We start from the raw sequence: 17276 nt of genomic DNA on the forward strand, positions 1-17276 counted from the left end.
GAGAGGACAGAGCTGCAGGGGAGAGCACAGGCTCAGGGGCTCTCTCTTTGTGGGTCTGTGCATGTGCATGTGCGTGAGTGTGTGTGCATGTACATGTGTGTGAGTGTGCGCATGTGTGAGCGTGTGTGTGAATGTGCATGTGTGTGCGAGCATGTGAGGGAGTGCGTGAGTGTGTGTGCATGTACATGTTTGCAAGTGTGCATGAGTGTGAGCACATGTGTGGGTGTGTGAATGTGCACATGTGTGTGAGCATATGAGGGAGTGCATGAGAGTGTGTGTGAGTACGTGTGCATGTGTGAGTGTGTGTGCATGTGTGTGCGAGTGCATGTGTGTGTGTGGAAGGGGGACAGGAAGAAAGGAGGAAAGGAGAAGGCAGATAAGAGGAGAGAAAGAAGCAGCAATGAAGAGGAGCAGAGGAACATGGAGATAGAAGAAACAAAGGAGAGAAAGAAAGAAAAGGGAGATGAACAGAAGAGGAGTGAGGGAGGGTGGGTGCATGGAGAAGAGGAGGAGGTGGGAGAAAAAGGAGGAGGGAAAGGAGAAGCAGGGACAAGAAGGCAAGGGGCAGGGACCGAGCGGCCTGGAGCGTGGTCAGGGCTGCGGGCCCGGCTTGGGCAGCCGCGTGTCCGGCCTGCGGTCCAGCTTCTTTTCCTTGCGTGGGCGCCGGTCTCTGCGGCCCTTCTTCTGACTGGGGTTTCTCTCTGCAATGAGAGCACAGGCGAGGCTCTGAAGCTGCAGGCCAGCTAGGTCCTGGGAAGCTCCTGGATCCTGAGAGGTGAGGGTGCTCCCCCCTCTCCCCCCACCAGGCTCAGAGGACATTTGGGTGCTGACCTTGCAATCCCTCCTTTTCAGAGCCTAGTCTGCAGGACCAGTCACCCCACAGAGAAGGCATCTCCCTAGCTCTTTAGGGGGCAGGGAGGTACCCTAACTTGCTGAGGACTTGCCTGTGCTAGGCATCAGGTCTGGCCCAGCCAGGCCTGGAGGTTCCATGGACCCCCACCAGGACTTAGGGTGGCTTTGTAGGTTCCCAGGACCCTCCCAGGTGCACTCACATCACCGTTTACCGGGCTCTTGGCTGCAGACGCCACAACTTTCCCCTGGTCCCTGCCCCATCTTCCCTGCCTCCCCTCCCCTCTGCAGGCTCTGCCTTTGGAAACAACAGCAGCAATAAACTTTAACATTGAGCTGGTGCCCACTACATGCCAGCCACAGCCCATGTGCCTGTGCACATCACACTCACAGAGGCCCTGGGAGGTAGCCCCATTAGACAGGCATGGAGGGGTCTAGACTCGCCAGTTCCCACTGTGGAGAGGAGTGGGCTGGGAGGCAAACCAGAGACCACCCTCTGAATCTTGCCCCAGCTGTGTCTCTCCACCCTCCCCTACTCCAAGTGGAGCTGAGTGAATGTCCTACACGAACATCTGTGGGTCCCTTTACCAGGTGAGGCAACCGAGGCCCAGCAAAGGGACTGACTTGCTCAGCGGCACAGCCTGAACTGGAGCGTCTGGGGTCCCGTCTGGTGCTTTCCCCTCCAGATGCCAGACTAGGCAGAGGGACCGACCTGAGTGACCAGCACCAGGTGATGGGGAGGAGTGGACAGGGACCCAGCATGCTCTTTTTAAAAGCCAAAGAGGCCTGGTGGTCCCTGTGCTCCAGCCCCTCCAGGCAGTCCTCTCCTGGCCTGCTTGGCCCCCTTCCTCCCTGACCTAGCCTTGTCCCTGGCCCCTCATCCCCGCTCACTCGGCCCAGTCACCGTGTCCTCTCTCTTCCTCCAGGTCCACGCCACCTCCACACCTGTGCATGGCTGTGCGTGCTGCTTAGAGTGTTCTGAGCTGTTGTTTATCATTATCATCATTAAAAAAATATTTATTTTTTTCTTTTTGTGAGTGAGAGAGACATGGAGAGACAGAAAGAGAGAAAGAGGCCTGTCCTGGGGCACATCCAGGGTCCTCGCGTCTTGATCCACCCCAGCATCAGTTGGCCTGGGACATGGACACCCCTGCATCCAGCTCAGGGAGGTTCCTGATGCGCCCCAGGACCTCGTCCATGTGGTCCAGTGCATTTCCGCTGCGCCTCTGCCTGGCCTGCATTATTATTACCGACAGACGAGGAGACCGAGGTGGGGCTGGGAGTGGGGCCAGCCTACACCTGGGCTGCACGTATGCCCACCCCAGACCAACACACATTGTTTGCCCCTACACAGTTCCCCAGTGAGAGCTGTGTGCACTTGAACACGAGGAAACTGAGGCTCAGGATGTCCCCCTCCGAGGGCACACAGAGGGGCAGTTAGACACTCAGGGGTCTCCGAGAGGGGCAGTCTCATTCCTCGAGTGTCCACAGTGTGCTCTCTCCCCATGGCAGCCCCAGTCCCAGCCCCGCCCTTCTCAGGGCAGGGTCACCCCCTTAGACCAGGCTGCCCCCACCCCAGGGCAGACATGAACAAGCAAACACAGGACGAGCAAGAGACTCCGACAGGTGCCAGTGCTGGGGTGCGACGTGGCAGAGGGGGGCCCTCTCTGAGGAGGGATGTCTGAACTGAGACCTGGACAATGCCGGGAGCCTCAGCAGGGCTGCTGGGAGGATGAAGGGAGCCGATTTACAGAGCACTTAGCCCAGCACCCAGCGCATGTAAGCACTTTATGCACGAATGCTTGCTGCCACTATTTGATTATTATTATGAATATTATTATTTAGAGATTTTTGCCTTAGTGTGTGTGTGCATTCAGAGATAGAGATAGAGATAGAAATAGAGATAGAGATAAAGAGAGAGAGAGAGAAGCAGTGAGAGGGAAAATGAGAAATCATCCCCTAGGGGGTGGCCACCTTGCAATCGCTTCTCCTCTACTCTCCCCCCAGGATCTTGGCCATGCACACACATGTACCCAGCATGGTTTTGAAGCCACTGGGTCTAGGACTTGAACCACAGTCAGCCATGTGGGAGCTCAGCGATGTAATTGCTATGCCATCTGCTGGCCCCTACTATTATTATTACTGGGGAAGGCTTTCTTCTCTTGATGCCCCACAGACGCCATCACCCTATACTACAACGTTAGAGTCCCCATAGCTCATTGATCTCTGAATTCCAGGTCCATTCCTGGCCGGCTGTGTGACCCTTGGGTAAGTGACTCAGTCTCTCTGGGCCTCACTCTCCTTATCTATAAACTGTGGATAATAAGATTAATCCGGAGCATCTCGGCCCTCAGACGCCACGGAGGCGTGGCATGGCAAAGAGCACCGTAGAGAACCGTGTGTCTGGGTGGGTGTTTCCTGGGGTCTGGGATCTCTTAGCTTCTCTGGCCCCCTCTTAGTGTCACTTTCTGTCCCTAACTGCCCAGTAAGACTTCCAGAGGCTCCCATCTCTGTTTTTTGTCCCCAATCCAGACACTACGAGTCCTGAAGCCAGCAATGTATCAGGGTTCAAATCCTGGCTCTGTCACATTCCAGTGTGTGCCCGGGTGAGCTGGTTCCAGGTGCTTCACCCCTTATGACAACTTCAGATTCTCCTCTGCCCACTGACCTTCGCTTGAATTCTAGGTCCATACCTCCCTGACTGTGTGACCTTGGGCAAGTGACTCAGTCTTCCTGGGTCTCACTCTCTCATCTGCAAAATGATGATAATAATAATATCTACTGTGCAGCATCATGGTGCATTAACTCATTAATGAATTAATGACTTACACAGTGCCTGGCGCATAGTAGGTGCACAGTTAACATCAGCTAAGCTGTATTTTTAGTTCCACTAGCCCCACTCTGTGGCCTCTCTTCTGTTTAAATCAGTGGTTCTTAGCCCCTAGGGGATTGGAAATCTGGGGCATGGTCTTGATTGTCACAATGATGGGGTCCCAGTGGTATCCTGGGGACAGGGACAGGGGGTATTGTGTGGGCCAGCCCCCACAAAGAATCGTCCTCCACACTGTCCAGTTCTGTCCTGTCCCACCCCACCCTCACATAGCTGAAAACGGTTTTGCTCAGACCTGACTGCGTTATGCGTGAGAGCCACACATTTTAACGGCTTCCATTCACGGGCTATCCTGGGACTGCCAGTGTGCCATCAGTCAAGGTATCCGACAGCTCGACTGGACTTTACCAATCTCGGGTCGCCACTGAGGTCAGGTCTTGGAGAGCGACATGACCGGGCATTTGAGGCGCTGACCATGGCTCTCGCCTCCTCTGGGATTCTACTTTGCTAGGTGGCCTGGGAGTTTCCATAATTAAATTTTTTTCCTTTCTCTTCTATATTAGTTACGGCCTTATACTGACAAAAAATAAAGAGACCCGTGCAAGCAGGTTACATTATCTGTGAAGTTTGTTTCAGCATAGTAAAGAGGGTGTTTCAAATCCTTGTTATTAAGAGGCAAGTGGGACAAATGCAGTCCTCCTCGGGTATGCAGGCTGACCCAGCGAGGAAAGACCCCTTTGCAGTACACTGGGGAGGGTGTTGCTGAGCCCATCCAAGGCGTGGCCACTGGTGGGCTCTCAGGTAGCCGCAGGTACCATTTAGGGGACAGCATCCTGAGGAGGCTAACAGTCACCCTGGGCAGCCCCCCTCCCGCCCTGTGCTTACCTCCTGGGCAGGGCCTCTGGATGGGACACTTCCTGGACTCGGACAGCACCTGGCAGGTTGCTGCCTCCTCCCGCCCAGCCTGGCCGGCCTCGCGCACCCGCGTCTCCAGCCCCCAGGCTGAGCCGCAGGTCTTCCCGTTGTGTGTGCAGGGACTCCAGCTGCCCCACGCACCCACTTCACACTTCTCTGTGGGGAGAAGGGACACGGACAGACAGACAGGGTCAGTGGCAGTGAGTGTCCTTCAGGGGCCTGAAGATCCCCTTCCACCTGCAGGGGACTTGGTCTGTTAGTAGGAGCAGAGTGGAGACACTCAGAAGGCAATTATTCAGAGTAGGCATAGCAGCTGAGGCCAGAAACCAGTGTGGCCAGCTGTCTAGCTTGAAAAGGGAAGACTTCCTAGAGCAAGTGACAAAACAGCTAAAGGGACAGAGAGGCATCATCGGTGGAGATGAGGGAAACACCTTGTAAGCAGATGGGAAAGCCTTGGGGATGGGGACCTGGGGGCTAGAGTTAGGGGTGAAGGCTCGGGGGGTCAGGGGGAAGGAGATGAGCCTGGGAGGAAGCTCTTAGGACCAGATCCTTAACTTGAACATGTGCCTATGATCCACCTCAGAGGACGGGAGTTGCCCAGTGTTGCTATAAGCAGCTGTAAGTCTGTATTTACGTCTATCTAGTGTAAATATATCTAGATTATATATGATATAAATATATATATATATATATATATACTTTCACATTTGATTATTTTTAAAAAGAATTACTGGACCAGAAGATAGAGTAGCAGTTCTATCACTGGACTCCCACATGGCTGATTGCAGTTCGAGTCCTAAACCTGGTAGCTTGAAAATCACGCTGGGCGCATGCGCATGTGTGACTCAGATCCCAGGAGGAGAATGGGGGAGAAGGGATTGCAGCCCCCACCGTGGCGTGATTTCTCACTGTCCCTCTCACTGTCTCTTTTTCTCTCTGGTGAGCACACAAATCCTAAGGCAAAAACCTCTTAAAAAATAATTATTTATTTAATTGTATTGTTACTATTTTAAAATTTGCTATAGGGCATGGGCATTCATGAGAGGGAGTCAGAGAGAGAGTGAGAAAGCAAGCCACCAGGTCCAGGACTCAAACGGCAGCCAGCCATGTGGGAGTCCAGCGCCTTAACCACCACACCACCTGCTGGCCTGACACATTGGATTCGTTTAAGAGTCCCTGAGAGGTAGGGCTGGAAAGTGGGTATCAGCGAATGCCTGTCTGCAGAGAGGACACAGAGGCCTGCAGCAGGCAAGCCGAGGGGCATGGCAGGGGGGGGGGGGGGGCCCCCGAGCCGCGGGAGGAAAAGCGGGGGGGCAGGGCAGGGCTGGAGGGCAGCCTCCAGACCTTAAGCCAGGTCCAGCCCCCAGGCGCCTTTATTGGCTAGTAAAGATGAGCACCCACTGTGTGCCAGGCACTGTTCTGGGTGCCTCACCCCTCAGTCCATCATCCAGAGACTGCAGGCTGGAAGGGCAGAGCAGCTCAGTGATGGGGGAAGCACCTGGCAGTTGGAGCCCAGAGAGGTCTAGGTTGCAGCCTAGGGGACCATGAAGGCTTCCAGGAGGAGGAGAATCCTGAACTGGTCTTGAGTGTGTGTGGGGGAGGCGCTGGGGAGGAGGGGAGCTAGCCAGGTCGGGGAGCTGCTGGAGGTGCTCAGGTAGGAGGAACAACAGCAGCCAAGTCCTCAGGATAATGACCGGCCTGTGACACTCACCCTGAACTGGACAGGCCGAAACATGAACTGGAACAGGAGGAGGAGCAGATCAAGGGGTGCGGGGTGCGGGGTGGGGGGTGCAGGGTGCGGGTATGGGGACGGCCAGGGATGGGCGGGCGGGCGGGGGCTGTGGCCAAGATCCCATGATCTGATCGCAGTGAGGGCAGAGGGGCCAAGGTCATGGGCGGGGAGAACGGGCTGAGAAGAGCTCATGGGATGTGTTCGGGAGCGTCATACGGCCTCATTCCTGCGCCCAAAGTTCTTCCTGCTGCCCGACTTAGATCCATTATTCTCGTGTGTCTCTCCTGTCCCCTACTGAAATGCCACAGCTACGACGGCAGGGGCCTGGCCCGTGTCATCCACTGCCATGTTCCCCACTCCTAGCCAAGGGCCCGGCCCTAGTACATGGCCTGGCAAAAGCCTTCTGAGTGAGAGAATGAGCAGGCGGGCTTGGACGGGGTGAGAGACGCATCGACGACGAAGCCGAGTCTCGGTCATGGCCAGCCTGGAGGCAGTGAGTCCGGAGCCAGGAGTGCTGGGTGACCATGAACATGAGCCGGGGAGTGCGTGGGTGGGGGCTCGGGGCTCTGGTGAGAATGTCAAGGAACAGCCTCGTGAGGGATGGACCGCAGGAGGGACTCACAGACAGGAGGCTGGCAGGGAGTGTCGGGAAGTGCTCAGAGCAGTAATCAGGGCGACTGCTCACACGGAGGGAAGGTTACCGCGTGCTAGTGACGGAGGAAGTACTTCACATTCACGTTCTCCTCATAACAGCCTCTCCCCATGAGGTAACGTCTCTGCTCTACTGTAATTTATTTACTTACTTTTAAAATTTGCTATAGGGTGCATGTGCTCACTGGAGAGAGAGAGAGAGGGAGAGACAGGGAAAGTGAAATGTGAGAACGCACTTCCTAGGAGGGGTGGCCATGCCACGATCCACAATCCCTTCTCCTCTCGGGATTTTGGGCATGCAGGCACATGCCTGGCGTGTTTTTTCAAGCTGCTGGGTCAGGGACTCGAACTGTGTGGTTGACCATGTAGGGTCCAGCCGCCTTAACCACAGTGCCACTGGCTGGCCTCTATTGTAATTAAAAAAAAAAAAAGTTTGGTGAAAGTGAGGGACAGAGAGCGTCAGTGACTTGCTCAAGAACTCCACTGGGTAGATGGTGAGCAGGATTTGATCCCAGGTCTCATTCCAAAATCAGCGCTCCCCCTCTGTACCCCCTGCCTCCCTCGGCAATATCAGTGATGCCCTGGGGTAGTCACAGGACTGTGACAGTGGTGGATGGCCCTAGCGTCTTGGGGATTACGTGTGTAGGTCCTCATCACCACATGGCATTCTGCTATGTTCCTTCCAGCTCTCAGGACAGCTCCTCCCGAGTCCCTGCTCTGGGCAGGAGGAGGCCCCACTCACCCTGGCACTCCCGGGTGTTCTGGTGGGCCAACGTGCCCTGCGGGCAGGTGTGCAGACACTTTCCCTTGAACAGGTAAAACCGCCTCTTGCACCGGATGCAGAAGTCCTGGCTGAAGCAGCTCTCGCATGTGGACCCACATTCTGTAACAGAGCCGGGCACCTGGTGAGCACAGCCGCAGTGGAGGGGACCCTCTGCCTGCAGCCCCAGGCGCTGAAACATTAGGTCAGGACTCAGAGTCCCCCTTTGAAGTCCAGACTTGGCCCTGGTCAAGTTGGGCGGACGGTGAAGAGAACTCCCTCGAGTAACTTGAAGTCACATGACAAATCTGGGCTAGGAGTGAGACCCAAGGCTCAGATATAGTGAGGATTTGTCCTGGGTCACAGAGAAAATGAGTTAGGAACTGGGCCTTCTTGTCCCCTCTGAGCTAGGCCCAGAGAAGGTAAGTAACACGCCGAGGTCATGCAGTAAAGTGGGGAAGAATCGAAGCGTCTCTGCCTTATTAGCTCCGAGACCTGAGAGGGTCTTGCCTAGGACTGCAGAGCCAGCCTGGAACCCAGCAGGGATCTGGGAGTCTGGCCTCAGGTGGGTGCTCACCTCCCCTCTGGCTGGGCTGGGGCGAGAGGGCGGGACGGCTGGCAGTGCCCTGGAGCCCGGCGCTAGCCCGGGATGAGGGAGGAGCCACGTACTTTTGCACCTGTTGACCTCCTGGCCGCGGATGCCGAAGTAGCCTGGGGGGCAGTCGTGCACGCACTTGCCGTACTGGCGGATACCTTCCCGGTGGATGAACAGGAAGAGCCTCTGCTGGCAGGTGGAGCAGCCGTTCTCCTCTGAGCAAATGACGCAGCCCGTGCAGTTGCCCCCCAGGGCAGTGCCCACTGCCAGCCAGACCAGGGTGGACGAAGGAGAAGGGAGAGAGAGAGGGTCAAACCATTGGTGTGAGCAGTCAGACTGTCTCACCGGGCACACAGCCACCCAGACAAGACTAGTTCCCAGCATCCCTTGCAACGACGGTCATGTGATCAAAATCCGGTCTGTGGGATGTAAGGTAAAGCAGTGTGTGCAACTTCTAAAAGCTGCCTTCAAAGGCAGAAATGTGATCTTTGTCATCCTTCATCCTTTTTATTGGATGCAATGTGAACATGATGGCTGGGGCATAAGCAACCATTTTGGATCACGAGATGGACACCATGTCCTGAAGATAGTGAAGACATAAGATAAAAAAGAGCAGGCTAGCATGTGGCATGATGCTTAAGGCACTGGATCCCATAAAGTTAACTTTATGGTTCGAGTCCTGGACCTGGACCTGGTGCCTTGAAAAACATGCCAAGCACCTGTGTGTGCATGCTCAAAATCCCAAGAGGAGAATGGAGAAGAGGGGATTATTATGTGGTCATATCCCCGGGAGGGGCGAGTTCTTACTTTCCCTTTATCTCTGTCTCTCTCTGGTGAGTGCAAGCACCCTATGGCAAAAACAAAAACAAAAGCAAAACAAAACAAAAAACCCAAACAAAGCAAACCAGGGTCCCGAGGAAGGTAGAAATGTTGTTCTAGCCCTGACCACCTTGTAGACGTTACAGGAAGGAGAAATCGATGTCTATTTTGTTAAAACCAGTGTTACCCGGAGCTTTCTGTTACTCACAGGCCCCCTTAATCTCTACTGCAGCGGTGTGCATTTCCGAGTGAGCACCAGGTGCAATGGTGAGGGGTGGAGTGAGACCTTCCCCTCCATTCCTCATCGAGGGCGAGGGCTCCCACCACACCAGATACAGGCCGCTGAGGGGAGAAACTTTTTTTTTTTTTTTGCTGTAGGGGGCGTGCTCATGCTGGAGAGAGACAGAAAGAGAGGAAGTGAGAAATCATCCCACAGAGGGAGGGTCAGCCCACAATCCCTTCTCCTCCATTCTCCGCTCAGGATTTTGGGCACGCACGCACACGTACATGCACCCAGTGTGAGTTTCAAGCTACCAGGTTCAGCACTTGAACTGGGGTCAGCCGAGTGTGAGTCCAGCGCTTAAACTATCACGCCACCAGCTGGGCCCCAAGGGGAGAAACTTTTCTGTTGCCCTGGAATTGGCAACCTGGACCCGAAGCTGGGGAGAAAGGTGAAAAATATTCCAGGATCTGAAGAGCCTCTCTGAAGCTCAGAGGGGGCTCCAGTACCTGACGTCGGCTCAGGACCCCGGACTGACCTGGCTGTTGGGAGATGGACATACGGGACTTAGGAACGGCTGACCTGTGGCCTTTCCTCTGTTCCCACTGTTCCAAACCAAGTGAGGGGCTGCAAAGGAAGCCCTCACGAAGATGGGGTGGCCTGCAGGAAGCTGCCAGCGTCTCCTCCCTGGCTGGACACTGCCTTGTGTCCAACCCTTCTGTGGGTTGGCGTGAAGGGCGAAGCTGGGAAGGGGGGCAGCTGGAGCAGAGCCTGCATGTCCTTCCTGGTGAGCACGGAGGGTTCTCAGTGGCACAGGCAACTTAGCAGGGGCCAGGTGTGAGCGGTTCTGCTGCCTGCCACAGAGGCAGGGGCTGGCGGGCGCCCCCGCAGGGAGAGCAGCAGAGGCGGCCACCTCCTCAAACCTGACCTTTGGTTCCTTGGATTCTGTGAGCCCCCACGTCCGGCTAACGCTGTCTCTGCTGCTCACAACCCCGGAGCCTGATCTGCAGGCAAGTTCCTAGGAAGGAGTTCAGTAAATAATGTGTCCCCTGGGATCCTGCCCCATGCAGCAGGCAAGGGGACAGTGGTCTCAGTTCTCCTTCCCTGGGGAGAGACACTGCAGCAGGAGAGCTGACGTTTTATGTGTTTCCAAAGCAGTGGGCCTGGCAGGAGCCTGAGGGCAGAGGGAGGGGGAGACTGTGGAGGGCTTCCTAGGGCCAGAGAGGGGAGAGTATGGGCTGAAAATTTAGCAGAGTCCAGACTTCCCATCCACTTGGCAAAACAAGTTGAAATCCTGACATTACTGAGAGCTGGCAAAGATGAGAGGAAAATTTCATTTCTGATAAGAATGTAAACTGTGGAGAGGCCGGCAGGTGGCATGGTGGTTAAAGGTGCTGGACTCCCACATGGCTGACCGTGGTTCAAGACTCAGACTGGCGACTTGCTCTCTCACTCTTGCTCTCTCTCTCCCCCACCCCATTGTCTCTCTCTCTCTCTCTGGTCAGAATTGAAAAATAATGATAACAAATAAATAAATAATTGTTTTTTAAAATAACATAAACTTTGTAAAGAACCTAGCAGTATCTAGTGGATTAAGAATGTGCCTTTTCTGTCCTTTTTTTTTTTTTTCAAAAAAAGAATGATTTAATTTTGTTCCTTATTATTTTTTTAACTTAACCAGAGAGAGACGGAGAGAGAGGGGAAAGTGAGGAAGCAAGCCACAGGTCCAGGACTTGAACCGTGGTGAGCCATGTGGGAGTTCAGTGCCCTGACCACCATGCTACCTGCCAGCCCCTGTGCCTTTTCTAAACACAGGAATTTGGTTCTGGCATAAACCTGACAGTGGCAGTTCTCAGACTCTAGTGTGAATCAGTAGCTCTGAGTGGTGGCGGGTTCCTCTCAGATCATCTGACTCGGTAGATCTGAGGTGGGGCTGACCGTGTGCATTTCCAGTGAGCTTCCAGGGGGTGCTGCTACACGTCCGGGAACCACACTGGAGGACCCCCGTCCTGGAGAAACGCTTGTCTATGTGCACGAAGATGCTTACTGCAGCACTAACAGCAAATCATTGCCCAAACCCAACCTCTAGTCCAAAGAATAGAAACATAGGGCCGCCCACAGCCCTCCAGCAGTGCACAGCCAGCCCTGAGAAGTAAAGGAGGCTGGACACATCTCAAAGACCTGCGGAGAGGAAAAGCATGCTGCAATGAACCACAGGGTAAGCACCATTTATATAAGGCTCTGAGATCTGCAAATCGACACTTTGTAACATTTGTGATGCACCATTGTGTATCAAGAGTAAAAGACATGTAAGAGTCCAGCAGGTGCTGAGGGCCGGATGGTGGCCCAGTGGTAAAAGGTGACAGTCTATGAGGCAATCCCACATGGGGAAGTTCCTGGTTCAAGTCCAGGGCTCTCCCTGAGCATACCAGGGCAAGCTGGAGGCTGGGGCAGGACTGCAGCAGCAGGGCCCTGTTGAACTGTTGTCTCTCTCCTTTCTTTCTTTACTTTTTAAAAAATAGTTTTATGCAGTAGGGCACATGCATTTGCTGTAGAGAGACAAAAAGAGGGAAAGTAAGAAATCACCCCCTGGGGGGATGGCCATGCTTCAATCCCTTTCCATTCTCCTCTCAGGATTTTGGACATGCATACACAAGTGCCCAATGTGATTTATAAGCCACTGGTTCCAGGATTTGAACCACAGTCAGCCATATGGGACTCCAGTGCCTTAGCTACCATGCCACCTGCTGGCCCCTCTCTCCCTCTTTCTGGAAATAAATAAATAACTTGGACAAACAAGAGACTGGGGTTAGCAGGTAGCACAGTAGTTGAGGTGCTGAACTCCCACATGGTTGACAATGGTTCGAGTCCGTATCTAGCAACTTGAAACTCATGTCGGGTGTGTGCGTGTGTGCATGTGTGTGTGTGTGTGTGTGTGTGTGTATGTGTGCATGCCCCAAATCCCGAGACAAGAATGGAAGAGAAGGAATTGTGGTGTGGCCATCCTCTCTCCCCCCAGGTGGTGATTTCTCACTTTCTGTCTCTGGCGAGTGTACATGCCTTATAGCAAAAATCTCTAAAAAAAAAAAAAAAAGAAAAAGAAAAAAGAAAAGCTAGAGACTAAATAAATGCTGATTCAAAATGGTGGTCCACAAGTGGGCATTATTTCTTTTCATTTTTGACCGTAGATTTGAAATAATTCACACCAAAAATAAATGCAAAGAAAGAATTCAGCCTTAGTCATGCCCTGGGGCAGGAGGAAGACCACGTGTTTCTTTCCCTTCTCTCCCTTAGCTGCCCTCTTCAAGCCCAGTCCCATTCTCAAGCTGAGGTTTTGAGCAGGGGAAGGTGACAGATTCTAGAAACATGGGATGGGGTTCTAAGAGCAATGGAGACCCGTGACCCTAAGCACAGTGCCAGTCACATTTCCCAGGCTCCTTTGCAGCTATATATGGTCCCGTGCATGAGCTTTAGTCCTTCCCACCAAGGAGTGACTGATTTGCATGGGAATGTCTCGTAGAGTACTCAGGAAGTACCTGTGCTGTTCCCCTCCCTCTCTGCCTTCCGGTCCTCGCCTGCAGGATTGCAGACCTCATGGCTGCAGCCACGGCACATCCCAACGGCAGAGGCCATTCTGCCGCAGGACTGCTCCCACAGAGGTTTTCTAAGGGAGAGGGAGGAAAGTCCCATCCATCTCGGGCCTTTCTGACACACGATAATGACTGACGACGTTGGGTTTAGACACGCAGGTCAGCACAGGGTGATGTCATCAGAGACCAGGGTGCCTCAGCACGGTGTAACCGGCTGGATCTGAGACATGATCCCCTGACAAATGGCCCCTCCATGGCCTTTAGGTGACCTTTGGCACTCAACAAAGGAGTTCGAAGTACAGCTTATGTTCAGTTACAGAGAAGCTGAATGGTATTGCCTGCAAGTGCAGTTCGTGAGCGGAGACGTACATCCTGACTTGGATGTACTGCCCATTTTGGGTGGTATAGCTCATTTGGCAGCTAAGAGAACTGAGGCTCAAGGAGGGGAAACGACATGCTCAGGATCACACAGAATCGGGAGGAGCCAGTACCCATGTCCACCTGCCCCACACTGCCATGTTAGAGCATTTGCTCAGGGCCTCCTCCCTGTCAGGCAGAGCCTGGGCCTCAGGGGTGAGCCATTCAAAGATCCTACCCTCTTGTAATGACCCACTGCCCACAGAAGGGACAGCAGAGTAGGATGTAGTAAGGGTTCCAAGACGGGACAAAGCAGAACTCTCATTGCTCTTGGAAGAGTTAGGGATCCTTCAGTCCAAGCCTTGCCATTTCACTGGGGACCCTGAGACCTTAAGGCCAGGCAAAAGAGCCCTAGTTAGAGCTGCAGCGCTATTTGTGGGAAGGTGACTTGATATGCTGAAGGCAAAAGAACCTGACAAGGACCCTCCTCAAACCTTGAAGAGTGTCGGTGCACACAGGACGGGTCTTCACTAGCATCCTTCCACCCAGGTCTGTGAAGGAAGGCGGCTCAGTCTTCTGCCATGCCATGTCCTTGGCCCTGAGAGTTGACTGGGGTGCCCTCTGGTGCTTCTCCATTGTAATGGCACCTCTGATCTTCTGGTTTGGATGATCTGTCCGGCATTTCATCACAGTCTCTCTAGCACTCATTAGAAAGAGCGATTCCCCACCCCCACCCAAGGCACAGGGGTAGAGACTTGAATGTTCACTTTATGAACGATAAGTGGTGACAACTACAGTTTGTACAGTGCTGCTTTAAAAAGAACCACACTTAAACGTGACTGTGCGTAAGAATCCCAGCGAGGCTTGTGAAGTGACAGGTGGGCTCAGGAATGTGCATTTGAAAATGAGAGTACTAGGCATCGCAGAAGTGCTTTCCTGGCTCTCATGGTTTCCTTTGCTTGAGTCCCGGTCCTGGCAACCAAGCTGACCCCACCCCTGACTGATGGCAAACGGAACCAGGGACCAAGAGCTCTTCAATGCTGGTCGGTTAGATGGGCTCTCTTGAGGATTTTGACTCTGGACTGACAGTGGTCTGGACTGACCCCTTGACATAAGGATAAGGTGTGTTCTTTGTGGGCCAGCAGTGGTTAAGGTACCAGATTCCCACAGATGGGGTGTTTGCAGGTGGGGAGGATGGTCTGTTCTGCTACACCTGTGAGAGCAGCCCTGGTGGGCATTAGCATCAGGGCCCTCTTTTTCCTAATGAACGCCCTATCCCTTCATACTCAGCTTTGGAGGCTCGTGTTGGGCTTTCTCCACCTGGATACACTTTACCTGGGCTTGGCCAGTCAGCACCAGGGCCCAGTGACTACTGTGGCTGCTGATTCAAAGGCAGGCATGTCTCCCAAAAGCTAGTCTGAGGACTTTTACTTAAGTCAGTGTGTGTGTATGTGTGTGTGTGTGTGTGTGTGTGTGTGTGTGTGAGTGTTTTCCTTCCTATCCCTTGGATGAGTGCCCCATGAAGGAATAGCGTCCCGAGGCTGGACCATGCCGTGGCAGCATAGCCAAGAGATAGAGACAGATTCCAGAAGGAGCTATGTGTCTTCCTGGATCTCCCCTGGGGACCCTTCAATGCTTTCCCTTTCTCAAGCCACTTGGAGTTGGTTTTCTGTCATCTGCAATCAAATGGTTCCTGACTAATACAGAAGCAGAGAGGGAAAAATAAACAAATCAGAGGCCGAGAGAAGCAGCAACCAGAAACATCAAGAGTTCCAAGTGCCCAAGTCTCTGACTGCCTTCCAGTCCCTCCCAGGGCTTGGCTAGACCCATCGCTCCAAAGACAGTCACTTCTGTCAACTTATGAGCTAGTTGTCTTCTGTCAACTTACGATCAGAGCGGATGTAGTTTGCTAGATAGAAAATGGATCATAATGGGGCAACTCTGCTTCAATGGGGTGAGGGGCCTGGAGTCCTGTCCACCTGGCCTGACCACCATGGAGCCCCAAGGGATTCTGAGTCCAAAACACACACTTTTTTTTTTTTTTTTTGGTTTGTTTGTTTAGAGATTTTTTGCTATAGGGCATGTGTGCTCGCCGGAGAGACAGAGACAGAGAAACAGAAAGTGAGAAATCATGTTCCCAAAGGGGATGGCCACATGCAATCCCTTTTCCTTCATTCTCTCAGGATTTTGGGCATGCACACACACACATGCCCAGCTTGAGTTTCAAGCTGCCGGTTCAGGACTTGAACTACTGTCAACCATGTGGGAGTCCAGCACCTTAACCACTATACCACCTGCTGGCCCCACAAAGAGCACATCTTGAAAACCCTTGGGTCCTTCCATAGATCCTGGCCTCCATCACTACCCTTTTCCAGGCCAGATGCACATTTCTAAATAGAAGCATGTGAGCTCTCATTGCATCCTCCCTGAGTGTTTTTGGGGCAACAGTGTAGATGGCAGGCACCCCATGTAAATTTCCCTTAATAACTGTCTCCCATAATCAAGACCATCTTCCCCCAGTGAAAATGCCAGTCAGCCCCAGAAGTATGACCCTGTTGCTTCAGCAGTGGGAGAGGCTTGGAATGGTATCTGAGTCACTGTCTTTCTCCAAGCACCCGGGGGATGAGTCGACACTTGGTTGTCCGCTGTATGGAGAGAGAGAATAATAGTGGAACTAAACTCACCAGTCTTGTTGGTTTACAAAGGGATGACAACTCTGAATGCACGCATTAGCCCGGGGTTGAGGGATTCATCCATCCATCTACCCATCCACCAGCCAGCCAGCCATTCAACAACGGTGACTCTACCCTGCTCTGTGGCAGGTCTAGTATGAGGGATCTATGGTTAGGAGCTTGGAGAGAAAGCTGTGTGACCAAAGGCAAAATACTTCAGCTCTTTGAACCTCAGTTTTTCTACCTGTAAAACAGAGGGCCGTGTGTAGGATTGTGGTGATTCAAGGAGATGATGTATGAGAAACTCTTAGTTGAGAGTTCAGCACATGACATCCAAGACAATAAAAAATGGAAATCCATAGTTTTTTTATAATACATATTTTTCCACGAATTTGTTGAAGACCTCGTGTATTTTTTTCCAATTGGGGATTTTGGGTCCTTTTTGCAAGGTCATGCTTCCCACCTATCCTTATTCTGCAGAACTTTCTTTGAAGGGGTGAAAAGGGGCTGGGTGACATCTGAGACCCTGAAAATGACATATTCTAGACAAGTTTATCCCCTCAGCAGCCACAGTGAGTCTGTCTCTGACATATCCACAACCCCAAGCCAAGAACTCCAGCCCTAGATTTTTTTTTTTAAAGAGACTAATTTGGATAGATTGCCAACATTTAAAAAATCAAGAGATTTCACATAAAAAGCTGGAATCTGGGCTTCTCTGGAAAAAGCCAGAACGTCTGCCAACACTGGGCCTGTGTTCTTCCAGGGCAATAACTAGTTGGAGTTATATAATGAGGCACATGCTTTCCAGTTTGCCACAGTCCCTACCCCTCCCTATCACAGTCCCGGATACTTGGAGCTGCATCTTACACCCACTTCCCTCACTTGCATTAGACACAAGGTGGAGCAGAGTGTCTCAGACTGGGCCCCTCGGATTCCCCTGAGAGCTTGTTAAAAACACAGTTAGCGTAATGGCTATGTCGCTGAACTCCCATGTAGTTGACTGCGGTTCGAGTCCAGGATCCGGTGGCTTAAACTCACGCTGGGCGCGTGTGCATGTGTGCTAAAGGTCCCGAGAGGAGAATGGAGGAGAAGGGATTGCAGCGTGGCCATCCCCCTGGGGGGGTGACTTCTCGCTTTCTGTCTCTCTGTCTCTCTCTGTCTGTCTGGTGAGTGCACACGCCCTATAGCAAAAACCTCTCCAAAAAGAAACACACACAGACACACACACACACACACACACACACACACATACACACACAGAAACCTAGAGTATTGGCATTTTTATA

At 52.9% G+C, this 17276-nt stretch overlaps 1 protein-coding gene across 1 annotated transcript in view; it reads right to left on the reverse strand.

Moving 5' to 3' along the window:
* Positions 1-500: 500 nt before the first annotated feature.
* Positions 501-17276, reverse strand: part of RSPO4 (R-spondin 4) — a 41352-nt gene continuing 24576 nt past the window's right edge. Inside the window, exons 2-5 of the mRNA XM_006162485.3 lie at positions 8407-8595; positions 7720-7860; positions 4565-4750; positions 501-701 (exon numbers count right to left, since the gene is read on the reverse strand). Coding sequence (XP_006162547.1) covers positions 592-701; positions 4565-4750; positions 7720-7860; positions 8407-8595 — 626 coding nt within the window. The 3' untranslated portion in view covers positions 501-591. The remainder of the gene's footprint in view (positions 702-4564; positions 4751-7719; positions 7861-8406; positions 8596-17276) is intronic.

The sequence above is a fragment of the Tupaia chinensis genome, unplaced genomic scaffold, assembly GCF_000334495.1.
Source record: "Tupaia chinensis unplaced genomic scaffold, TupChi_1.0 Scaffold140086_1, whole genome shotgun sequence".
NCBI classification, from domain to species: Eukaryota; Metazoa; Chordata; class Mammalia; order Scandentia; family Tupaiidae; genus Tupaia; species Tupaia belangeri.